General features: G+C 48.6%; 1 protein-coding gene across 4 annotated transcripts in view; it reads right to left on the reverse strand.

Moving 5' to 3' along the window:
* Window positions 1-13,071, reverse strand: part of NOS1 (nitric oxide synthase 1) — a 119,159-nt gene that overhangs the window by 72,201 nt on the left and 33,887 nt on the right. For 3 of the 4 annotated variants that reach the window (XM_035098445.3, XM_035098442.3, XM_060269287.2), the window contains exon 2: window positions 10,596-11,695. The exons of the other annotated variant lie outside the window; for it this stretch is intronic. In XM_035098445.3, coding sequence (XP_034954336.3) covers window positions 10,596-11,335 — 740 coding nt within the window. In that variant the 5' untranslated portion in view covers window positions 11,336-11,695. The remainder of the gene's footprint in view (window positions 1-10,595; window positions 11,696-13,071) is intronic. 4 annotated transcript variants of the gene reach the window in all.

A 13,071-nucleotide genomic window follows, 5' to 3' on the forward strand; every position in this document is an offset into this window, starting at 1 on the left:
GGTCTGTGTCACCATTAAAAAGAGAGAGGTACTAGGAATAGGCCAATAGATATGTGGACTGTCCTTGGATCAAGTGACTTTCCTGCTTTCAGTTCTCAAAGTTCTTAACCCAGCTCAATGCTGTCATCTGAACTAGCCACATGTTTAACTGGGAATCAATTGCAGTCAGTCCATCCTTTAAAAAATAAGACATCTTGCCCACAAATGGCAACTAGACATTACAATTTGGAATGTAAGCTTGGTTTAAGGAAACATTTGGCACCCTAGCTTATATATCAGAGTGAATAAGTACTTTATTTTATCTGTCCTGAATCTTTCAACACTCAGCTGCATTGAATGTACCCTGTGAGTGAAATCCTCCTAATAGAATGAATCTTATTTTCACTGATATATGCACACTTACACTTTACCCTAGCACATTTATTTACTTGTTGCATTTATTTCCCACCTTTTCTTCTACGGCACTCAAGGTGGCGTTCGCAGTTCTCCCTCCCTCCTCCTTTAAGCCCCCACAACAACCCTGCAAGGTAGGTTAGGCCGAGAGTTCCTGACTGGTTCCCAGGGTCACACCTAAGTGAGAGCTTCATGGCCAAGTGGGGATTTGAACCCTGGTCTCTTCCAGGTCCCAGTCTGGCACTCTAACCACTGCGCCAACACTTGGCTGCAGAAGTGCACTGGAAAATTCAGAGAAGTGCCCATTCCAAAGGATTTCAAATGAGGCAGGACGGCTTTTAAACGTGAACCAAATTGTCTTTCTCCCCTGCCCTCCGTGGGAAGGTGGCCTGCCTGCAAACTCTGTCGCCAGCAGATCAGATGCCATAAGATCGCTTCTCTTCCGGGAGGGGAGACTTTGCGGGCGGGACCTGCTCCTCGCGGCAAGCAGGGGGGCGTGTAGCGGCCCCCTGCTGCAGCCTATCCCTGCTGCTGTGCCAAGCCTCTGGCTGGCCAATAGGGCCGGCCTGAGGGCGGGGCTTACAACCATTTAAAGCTGCGCGGCAGCATTGGAATCTTCCTCTCTGCTGCATCCCGACGGATCTCCCGCCCACCCTCCCTTTAGGTCTTTGTGCTTTGACCTTGCTATGGACTTCGGTTGGTTGCCTTGGTTGCCCAAAGGGCCTGGTAGGAGGTTTTTTTTATCCATTTGGCTAATTGGCACCGGCCTCTTGGTTTTTTCGCCTACCTCGTAGCAATTCGTCACAACTTCTTTTGGCATTTGGCGGTTAGGCATTGGAATATGGAGTTGTCTGGTGTGCTTGAGGACTGGTTGTGGCCATCATCCCACCCTCCTCTTATAGGGGTATCCCCTTAAGGGATCCGGCAGTCGTGGATCCCGTCCAATGCCCTGCTGGGGGGCTAGGGCCATGGCCCGACCCCCGGTGACAGCAGGGGGAGCTTTCAGTTGTATTTGCATCAACAGGCTCCTTCCTCGGGGTGTTAACCTTATATGACCCCCCCCCCCGGCTGAGCGGGGTGGAGTCATGCTTGCTAGGGTGTCCAATGCCTAAGCCAATACCTCTCACTTGCTCAAACCAATAAATTTGTGGCCTTATTTTTATTTTGGAAGTGAGAGCTGGACCATAAAGAAGGCTGATCGCCGAAGAATTGATGCTTTTGAATTCTGGTGCTGGAGGAGACTCCTATGGACTGCAAGAAGATCAAACCTATCCATTCTTAAGGAAATCAGCCCTGGGTGCTCACTGGAAGGACAGATCATGAAGCTGAGGCTCCAATACTTTGGACACCTCATGAGAAGAGAAGAATCCTTGGAAAAGACCCTGATGTTGGGAAAGATTGAGGGCACAAGGAGAAGGGGACGACAGAGGTCGAGATGGTTGGACAGTGTTCTCGAAGCTACGAACATGAGTTTGACCAAACTGCGGGAGGCAGTGCAAGACAGGAGTGCCTGGCATGCTATGGTCCATGGGGTCACGAAGAGTCGGACACGACTAAACGACTAAACAACAACAACAACATTTTACCCATTAACTCAAGTCACTGTGTCTTTATTTCTCGCGGGGGGCGGGTCCTCGAACCGCAATCAACAGCTACCTGTTTCATTTCGGATATCTCATCTCTCCAGGCATTAGATTTTCTCCATCTCCAGCCTTCCAGCTTTCTGTGCCCTACTCTGCCCTGCTATTTATTCCTCTCCCTCTTTCTCTGTGCATATTTGTGTACTGCCCCTAAGGGACCTGAGTCCCCCAACCCCCCAGCTGATGCTGCTGGCTTTTGTTTCCAAGAGAGTGAGTCATCCTGGACTCCTCGCAGCCACGTGGCTGATGTTCACCCCTCCTTGGGTGAGTGACAGGGCGACTTGGAGCTGAAGCCATCTGCGTGGGGGTATCAGCTAATTCCACTGGTGCAGCCCATGCGCCAATCACAGAGCAGATGATTTGACTGTGCCTCTGCGCATAACAATCCCAACTAGCATGTCAGGAAGAAAGCTAAGCAAGCATAGACATATCCACCAGCACCGGGGGACAAACCTCACGGTCACCTATTTCAGGAAGCTGCCTAGCAGTGTGCTGTCCACACTGGCTGGTGACGGCAATCTGGGCTCCTTGGAAAACCAACTTGAACTCTGAACTAGATGCCTGCAGTGCAAGTGTTCTACTAACAGTAGGTGGCGCCAGAAACCCCACGAGCTTCAGTTACACCGAGTGCTGGCTGGTGCCCATTGGGGCTGTTGGGGCAGAAAGCAGGAAACTCAACAGTAGGTGGCGCGCCAGAACCAATGACAGGCAGAAAGGCTAACAGTAGGTGGCGCCAGAAACAATGAGAGGCAGAGGCAACAAATTCTAGTTTTGTCCCCATCCTTCCTCCTGCTGTGTTCTACAAAGCACAACTGAGATTAAGGGAGAGGAAGCTGCCAGGCAGTTCTTGGACTAGTTGTAAGGAAGTTGGCAGGCAGGGTGGGAGTTGGCTGAGGGCAGGTTGAGGTCAGTGGGGCAGTGCTCCAATTTGCCCAAATGGCCTAGCCTCCACTGGCCACCCCATAGCCTCTGGGGCTAATCATACTGCTCTTAAAGGAAGCTTGCAGCTTGATTGCTTTTCCTACCCAGGGAGATGCCAGAGGTTGAACCCAGGATCTCCTCTGTGCTATGCATGGGCTCTGCTGCCAAGCAATGTCCCTTCCTATATGTAAATAAATGCTTGTGAATGGTTGTAAGGAGTTTGCCGCAGAGGTCTATCTAGATGGCATCGTTGGGAGCTGGATATACGAGGTGACAGCCATCTTTAGGCAAGGGGGGAAAATAGAACAAGGTTACTGGGCACTGAATGAGCCATGCTCTATTTTTACCCAGGAGCTGGGAGGAGATAGAATGCCTCCCCAATGCCTCTCATAGAATCACAGAATCGTAGAGCTGGAAGGGACCCCAAGGGTCCTCTAGTCCAACCCCCTTGCAATGCAGGAGTCTCAGCTAAAGCATCCGTGACAGATGGCTGGCCATGGGTGGGGAAGAAGTCTTTCCTTAGCATCTCACATGCTGTCTAGGGGGCATCAGAATTTGCACCCTGGATGACAGTTAGCTGCTAACAGGAGGGTCCTTTCCCATCAGGATCCCACCCCACTGCCTATCCACAGAGGGAGTAAGGGGTAGGCAACCTAAATGATGAAGATGGAGTCTTTGCTCACAAGGCTCTCCATCCTTTGGGGATGTGGTCATGATTCTGTCCCACAGGAGAGAGCCAGTGTGGCAGAGTGGTTAGGCCAGTGGTTCCCAACCTCTTATTGGCCATGCCCCACCTAAGCATCTCTAAAATCCTGATGCATGCCCCGCCCCCCGGTGACATATAATTCTTATTATTCAAAAAGTGAAGGCCATTAACTCTAAACAAGCTTCCAAATTGCCCCCCTTAAAAATCAAATCCCCCCCCCTGTGGGGCGTGTGCCCCGCATTGGGAACCACGGGGTTAGACAGTCAGACTAGGAACCAGGAGACCAAGGTTCAAATCCCCACAGGGCCACGGGACTATCACTGAGTGAGTGACCTTGGAGGCCAGTCATTGTCTCTCAGCCTAGCCTACTTCACAGGGTTGTTGTGAGGATGGAATGGGGAGGGGAGAGCCAGGTACATCACCTTGATCTCCTTAGTGGAAAAAGGCTGTGCGGGGGGGGGGAGCGCACTGCCCCTGGCAGTGTGATCCCGGTAGGGTACCATGACAGCTGCCCTCCCCCCCGTGCTTGGTGCCATGCTCCTGCGGGCAGCACACCCTGCCCCCAGGATGAACACCAGCCCTGGCCCCGCCTGCTCTCTGTCCCCCGGTGCCGGAGCATGAAGCTCCACCACTGGGTCCATCTAACTCAGCACTGCCTACACTGGCTGGCAGCAACTTTCCAGAGTTTCATACAGGAGTCCCTCCCAGCCCAACCTGGAAATGCCAGCTGGGATAAAACTTGGGAAGTGCTGCATGCAAGGCAGGTGGTTTTACCACTGAACCCCTATCCACAGCCCCCCCCTTCTTTTTCAGGACCTTGTAAAAATTTCTGTTTCGAAAAGAAGTGGTGCAAACTGCTGGGTGCAATGCTACAAACCCTGCAGAATTTACACGTGTCATTGATAGCGGCTTTTCTCTGCCGCCAAATCTGGGTTTACTATGGTGCAGAATTGTAATGCTTCTGTATTTTTAAAGCACATAGGGTTCAAACCCAGGAGCCTGAGATTAGGAGTCTCAAGATCTACCGACTGAGCTACCCCTGTTATGCCCAGCCCTGTCCATAAAGGGAAAGGGAGCCCAACAGTTAAGTCCAGTTGCGAACGACTCTGAAGTTGCGGTACTCGTCTTACTTTCCTGGCCGAGGGAGCTGGCGTTTGTCCGCAGACAGCTTCCGGGTCATGTGGCCAGCATGACTAAGCCGCTTCTGGCAAACTAGAGCAGTGCACTGAAACGTCATTTACCTTCCTGCCGGAGCGGTACCTATTTATCTACTTGCACTGGTGTGCTTTCAAACTACTAGGTTGGCAGGAGCAGGGACCGAGCAACGGGAGCTCACCCCATTGTGGGGGGTTCGAACCGCCAGCCTTCTGATCGGCAAGCCCTAGGCTCTGTGGTTTAGACCACAGCGCCACCTGCGTCCCAATAGCCCTGCCCATACCTAGCCAAATATTTGGCTTCTGATGGCCTGTTGTAGGACCACCCCTCTAAGTCACTCTCCTCTTCCCAATCCTGCCTGAAGGTGGGGTGCAGAATGAGAGCACCGCCCAATGTCATTACCAGGACTTTCCATCCAGTCTCAGTGGCTTTGCTTATCCAGAATGAAGTGTGGAGGGGATTTCCATCCTAGCAGCTTTGATCACTTCCTTCTTGCTGTTCAGTTATGGAGAAAAGACGACAATGAAAGGCAGGGGGAGAAGGGAAGGAAGATGACAAGAAACCAAACCTGTCAGCTTTCTTAAGTGGGTTGTTTTTTTTTTCCTGAGACAGGCACCTGAGACAATCTTAACAAGTTGGAGCAAATATTTTTTTATATACGGTATATAAAAACTATGAATGAATGAATTCAGTGAACGCACAGGTATGTCAAAGTGATGACTTAGTTTTAATTCCATGAAACTAGGGCTGCAAGCATTAATTAATTAGCATCATTTGCTGATGGTTGCTTTAATGACAGTTTTTGTTTTTGTTTTTAAAGAGAGAGCCAGCAAATAGAGGGAAGTCACTATCCCCGAATTAGTGCTGCACAGAAAAGGAAGATGCAAAGCAGAAGGTGTAGCTATTGAGGAGCATGATCCTGCAACTATTATGCAGAAGCCAGAGGGGCATCTTGAAAGTTTCATAGAATTATAGAGTTGGAAGGGACCACGAGGGTCATCTAGTCCAACCCCCTGCAATGCAGGAATCTTTTGCCCAATGTGGGGCTCAAACCCACAACCCTGAGATTAAGAGTCTCGTGCTCTACCATCTGAGCTATCCCAGGTCAGTTTACCGCCCTGTGGAATTCAAGCTATAGATTAGATCCTGCTTGCAGGTTTCCCCGTTTGGGCATCTGGCTGGCCACTGTGAGAACAGGATGCTGGACTCGATGGGCCATTGTCCTGATCCTGCAGGGCTCCTTACCCACCTTATATATTTATATAATAAATCCATGACATCACAACATCATACAATACATAAGTATAATGGGAGCAGCCAGGGGAGCAGGGGGGCAGCTGACCCCCCCCCCAAATCAAATCAATTAATTTTTTTTAAACTAAAAGTAGAAATAATCAGAATATTTGAAATCAAAATGCTCACTGAGGTCACTCGGATGATGTCGTGAAAGATTTTCAGCAAATCCAAGAAAAATTTAGTTTTGATTTTTTTTTTAAAAAAAAAAAAGTTGAAAAAGGTGCGCTCCTAATTTTGCAAAATAGGCTTGTTAACTGCATGAAAAGTACTCCCTGATGTTCTTAAAAAAAAAAAACTTCTTAGTTTTCAAGTGTCTGAAGATTTTTACAGATTTTTCTGAGCGCTTGGGGGGTCAAAAGAAAGCAATGTAAAACAACCGTAGTTGAGAAATGCCGTTCTGAATCTGCTAGACAGAGCCAGACAGAGGATGGTGACAGGTGGTTGTGTCCCCCCCCCCAAACAACAGAAATCCTGGCTATGCCCGTGATTAGTATGCAAAAGAGCTTTAACATAACCATAACACAGTGGCCAACCAATTGCTGCATGTTAGCAGGGAAAACTCACAAACATACTGAATGCATCCATTTAGCAATGGCTGCTTAGCTGGGCAGGCGTCTCAGAAACAAATCTAACCAAAAGCATTTATGGAAAAGCACATAGCGCAAGAAGGGGTCTCACAGACTACAAACTTGTCCCTCCTGCTTTCGCCCCTCACTTTCAGCTGGCTACCTCTAACCAGGCAGCAACTACCAAGTCCAGGTCTTTGCACATTTGAGCTTTATGCAAATATTGAGAGAAGCAGGGTCAGAACAGGTAATCTTTTTCAGCATGTTGGTAGTGGCGCCCTTCCTGTGGAACGCCCTCCTGTCAGATGTCAAGGAGACAAAGAACTACACAATCTTTAGAAGACATCTGAAGGCAGCCGTGTATAGGGAAGTTTGCAATGTTTGACATTTTATTATGTTTTCATTATGCGCTGAAAGCTGCCCAGAGTGGCTGGGGCAACCCAGCCAGATGGGCGGGGCATTATCATTATCATTATCATTACTACTGTTACTATTATTAGTGTAGTCTTCTGAAACACTCAGACCCACCATTCCTGAACCATGCAGCAAGTCGGACTTGGGAATCCGGTGGCCCTGCCTCACGACTGGAAGCCGGAAACGGAAAAACAAGGCATTCTCGCCAATGTATTTATTCAAGATTCACGGAGAGATATGGAGGGTGCAGCCGCCCAAATAATAGCGTTGCTCCAACTGGGCTGCTACCCCTTCCCTTCAGGGGCGTAGCCAGGATGAAAATTAGGGGGGCAAGGGGTGGGGGCAAGGGGCAGGGCCAAGGGGCAGGGGAGGGGTCACAGTGGGGCAAGGAAAGCTCCCTTCTCCCTTGCCAGCTTTCCCTCCACCCGCCTATTTCGGGCTGCTATTTCCCTCCACACCCCTATTTCCCTCCACACCCCTATTTCGGGCTGCTCTGACCCCCTCCTCCCCCTCCTCGAACGGCAGGGGCGAGGGGGTGCCAGGATCAGCCCGAAATTGGGTTGATCCGACTCCCTCCTCCCCCTCCGCGATCGGTAGGGGCGAGGGGGCGCCAGGATCAGCCCAAAATCGGGCTCCTCCGATCCCCTCCTCCCCCTCTGCGATCGCCGGGGCGGGTGGAGGGAAAGCCCCAGAGCCGCGCAAAATGGTTGCCTGGCTTTCCCTCCGCCCGCCCTGCAGCCAGCCAGGGAGAAGGGAGACGGCACCGGGTGGGCAGCGGGGCAGGCTGGCCAGCAGCTCTGCTTCTAGGGGCGGCAATTGCCCCCTCCTGCCCCCCTGCCTACGCCCATGCCTCCCTTCCTAGCAACACCAATCCCCTTTACAGTGGACGCCAGGGGTTAATTGTATATGAGTCTTTTGCTCTTCCACTTTCAATGCACGTCGGGTTCTGGGAGAAGGGGGATCAGGAATGCTTTCCAGTGATCACGTGTCAGCTGGCTGATCTGTCTCTGTCTCCCCTCTTCTCTTCTCCCATCACCTCCCAACTCTTCTGTTGACCTGTCTCTGAGCTGTGACCTTCCTCAAACCACCGCTGCAAATCTTGGGAGAAATTATGGAAAGAAGGAATGAAATTTACAGCATGTACTGCATTAAAAGAAAATGTTTTAAAGATGATGTATAGATGGTATATTACACCTGTAAAATTAGCAAAAATTTATAAAGTCGACAATAAATGTTGGAAATGTAAAGAAAAGGAAGGTACCTTTTACCATATGTGGTGGGAATGTAAGAAAGTGAAAGGCTTTTGGGATATGATATATAATGAACTTAAGAAAATGTTGAAGTATACATTTGCTAAAAAAACCAGAAGCCTTTTTACTAGGAATTACAGGTACTGGAATTAAAAAGCAAGACTTAAAACTTTTCCAATGTGCAGCAATGGCAGCAAGAATATTAATCGCACAAAAATGGAGACAAGAAGAATTACTGCCCAAAGAAGAATGGACAGCGAAATTGATGGAGTATGCAGAATTGGATAAGATGATGGGAAGAATCCGAGAACAGCAGGACCAGAAGTTCATCAAAGATTGGACTAAATTTACAGACTATTTGAAAGACAGTTGCACCCAAATAAATACGTTGGTAGGATTGCAAGAAGCTTTGTAAGTTATAAAAAAAGGAAAGTCATTGTAATTCGGATTTTAGTGATAATTTTTGTCATAACCTAAATCAATGATCGATAAGTGAAATATAGATATTAGAGACAAATGTTAGAAAATCATAAGACGGGTTTGATGGAAGTCAAGGCTTGAAAAAGCCAAAGGGATAAAATATGGAAAATAAGGAGATGAATATGATTATTGTATTGTTAAGAATTAATAAAATATTATATGGCAAACCACCGCTGCAAATCAAGACTTCCTTCCTCTTCTTGGGAAGGTTCAGGAGGAGGGGGGCAGCGGTTCCCACTATTCCTCCTCAGTCCAGTCCCTGACATAGCAGAACCACCAGGTCATACCTGCCAAGTTGCTGTCAGAGAAATAAGGGACCGGGCCGGAAATAGCAGACCAGAAGTAGCCCTGCTGCCATTTTGGAACTGGGCGGAGCATTGTCGCTTCTGAGCATGCTCCGCCCAGTTCCAAAATGGCCACCGCGCCATAATAAACCGGGGAAAAACAAAAAAATCCGTTTTTTCAGCTAGGAACAGCTGGAAAAACGGGGATTTCCCGGGGAAAACGGGAGACTTGGCAGCTATGCACCAGGTGTTGAATCTTGTACCAGTCTGGTTGCATTCTCTCCAGTATATTCTGCCTTGCATTCATGGGACATAACCTGAGTAACATACCAATGATGCGTGGACAGTCTGGTATAAATCCAGCGCACTATTATTGGGTCAATGGCATGTTGCACATTATACCAGCAAAAGCCCCCCCCCCCCGCCCAGTCCCTGCCCCTGAAGTGCCTCTGCTGAGCTTTGGCGGCAGGAAGTTTTATTTATTTGCCATATTAGAACCCCACATTTCAGATCGAAAAACTTCAAAGCCGTTTGGTAAAAATACATCTATATCGGCAGTAACAATTTCTCTTTAAAATGCGCTGTTTTGTATTGTCATTTGTCTATTTGCCCTGAGTTCCAAACCGGATGTAGGCCGGGATATAAGAATCTCGAATAAGAAGGGAAATGATTGATTCTGATAAAACTAAGCTTAAATCCATTAAATAGCTTTCCCAATACACACACACATATATAAAATCAACTCAGGGAGACCAGCGTTCAAATCCCAACTCTGCCATGAAGCAAATTTGGCAACTTACTGTCACTTAGCCTAAAAGTGGTCAACCTCACAGGACTGTTGTGAAGATAGAATGGAGAGAGGGGGAAATAAACTTGACCTCCTTGGAAGAAAGGCCAGATAATAATAATAATAATAATAATAATAATAATAATAATAATATTTATACCCTGCCCCCCCAGCCAAAACTGGGCTCAGGGGGGGTACACTAGATATCAAACAATTGATTAAGATAGAACTTAAAAACAAGATTAAATACAACATTAAAATTAAAATGCAGATATAGATAGATATAGATATACCGGTAGATGAGATAGATATAGATATATACACATTTATAAATAATTATAAAAATGAACTAAAAACATAAATAAAACAGTTGATAGCCCTTATCATTTCTGCTCTCATTGCTTCTTTCTGAGGAACCAAGTCCTACAGACACATTTATTTATTATATTTATATATAACCTTTCACTTCCAAGGAGCTCAAGGTGCGGTGTACATGGTTCTCCTCCTCCCAATTTCATCACAACAACAGCCCTGTGAGGTAGGTTGTTAGGCTGAGAGATCTCCAAGGTCACCCAGTGAGCTTCGTGGCTGAGTGGGGATTCGAACCCTGGTCTCCCAGGCCCTAAGCCCACCACTCTAACCATTACACCACAGTGGCTCTCTGCATATCACATCCCCAAAGGTGCGCAGCCAAGGGACCTACCCATCCACCTGGACCTCCGCGTCTCTTGTGACCATCCTGGGTTGCGCATCTCCGTTGAGCTCCTTGCTGTTGCCCTTCAGGAGGTCCAAGACCGGCTCGATCTCTTTCAACAGTTCGCTGCTCTCGACGCTGCCGTTGAGGCAACGGTCGGAAACGTCCCCGCTCCCTTTCAGAGAGTCCCTGGGGACGGACCCAGCGATCACCCCGTTGACGTGCACCAGGGTCTCGTCCCCCTGCCCGTTCTCCCGGGTGCACCGAGAGCTGACAGAACCCCCCATTGTATGGTCACCTCCTTGCCGCTGATCTTTGGTGTGGATCCCGAGGCCGGCCGGGAGGTCAACCAGAGACGGGGAGGTGGCGCACAGGGGCCTGGTGACTCGGACGGTCTTGGGCGTCCCGTCCCCAGTGAAGGTCGTCTCCAGGTGCGTGGTGAAGCCCTCCGGGCCCCTCAAGATGAGGACGACGTGGGTTTCGGAGGCAATGCTCCTCAGGACCTCCAGAGCGGTGTCATAGTTCATGTCCACCAGGGGGCGCCCATTCACGGCGAGGATGATGTCCCCTGTCTGGATCAGGCCACTTTGCTCAGCCGCCCCTCCTCGGATCAGGTCAGAGATGATCACCGGCGGCTTGCTGACACGCTCCTTCACCAGGAACCCGAGACCCCCAACCTTGCGCTTGAAGAGTTTCACGGAAATGACATTGGGCTGGATTTGCTGTACACTGAACACACTCTCTTCCATTGTAGTCCTCGGGTCTTCTCTGAATGAGGAGACCGAGAGCTGGCGGTGCACGCAGGCCCTGTCTTGGCTGGCTGGCTTGCAGCCTCTGGAGGGAGAGGGGAAGGGAAGGCGGTTCCTCTATTCACCTGAAGGTTCCCAATTCTCCAGACCTCGAATGACCAGAATGCCTCTGCAAGACATCAGTTGCTGGATGTCAGTTCTGATGGAGCACCGGGTCCCCCAGCCTTGGAATACGACAAAGCGAACAGACCTCTGTGGAAGGTGTGAACAGAGACAGGCATTGGCCCGGCTGAAAATATGGGGCTTGCTGAACACACTCCTGGGGACTTGCCTCGGAGGTCCGCTTTACATCTTCCTTACCTACAAAGCAGGAAAGGGAGGAGGATAAGAGAAGAACAATAAGGGAAGATTGGCTGGTGCCCCGTACCAAGATGGGCTGTGCCCACGTTCTCAGGATGTTGAATGTATGAAACACATTTTATTACACTGAGATATCTACTAAATGATGAAGACCCCTTAAGATCACACACGGTTGCCAGATTCTTGATCAGCATCCTATCCCTAAAGAAGAAAAACGGACTCCTGTGCGGCTCGGATAAAACCCTTTTAAACCACGATTTAAGTTTTAGGATCTAATTAGGTGATATCAACATTGATGTATTTTATTAATTTATGAGCAGAGGGCGATGTTTATGTTGCAAATTTATTGTATTGTATGTTGTTGGTTTTTTGCTTTTGTTTTGTTTGAGTTTTGTAGTTTTGGCTGTTTTAAATTTGGAGGTTTAAGTGCATATATGTTGGTATGGGAAATTGTTGTGTGATGGGCCAATGGCCGTAATAAATATCAATCAATCTATTACACTGCGGCCTGTATAAACAGGTCAGACGGCATCTAATCAACCCAATATTAACAGAACAAGCTGAAATTGCTGACTCTTTCCATATCAAGGCTCTCCTTGAGCAGTGGTGGTCAAACTCGGCCCTCCAGCTGTTTTGCGACTACAGTTCCCATCATCCCTGACCACTGGGTCCTGTTGGCTAGGGATGATGGGAGTTGTAATCCAAAAACAGCTGGAGGGCCAAGTTTGGGCACTACTGTCCTTGAGGATAAGGTTGATGCTATTACACTGGCTCTAGCAAAATTCCTCTCGGAGGCTGTACAAATCAGAAATCGGTATGTAGAGGCTGAAGCTCCTCTGTTGGCTAGCAAGGCCAATCTTACACCATAATAACTGTTGGTATATATTATGTTGCACATGAGGTTTGACTGTACTGTTTATTTTTGGGTCTGTGAACTGCAATAAAGCTGCGTGTGTGTTTTAAAAATAAAGGTATCACGCTGGATAGAAAAAAGCACTGGCTCTGTTAAATACAGTGGTACCTTGGGTTATGAACGCGATCCATTCCGGGTCGCAGTTCGTAACCTGAAAAGTTTGTAACCCGAACCGCCATTTTGTGCATGCGCAAAGTGCTATTTTTGCGCTTTGCGCATGCGCAAATCGTGCGTGCCGCTTCTGCGCATGCACGCGCGGCGAAAATACTTCTGGGTTTGCACAGTTCATAACCCAAGTTGTTCGTAACCCGAGGTGTTCACAACCCGAGGCACGACTGTATCTGCAAGCTTCAGATGTGGTTATCTCCTGCTTGGACCACTGCAAGGCTCTCTATGTGAGGCTTCCTTTGAATGTCACTCGAAAACTACAACCAATGCAGAACGCAGCAGTTCAACTGGGGAC

The sequence above is a fragment of the Zootoca vivipara genome, chromosome 16, assembly GCF_965207765.1.
Source record: "Zootoca vivipara chromosome 16, rZooViv2.hap1.1, whole genome shotgun sequence".
NCBI classification, from domain to species: Eukaryota; Metazoa; Chordata; class Lepidosauria; order Squamata; family Lacertidae; genus Zootoca; species Zootoca vivipara.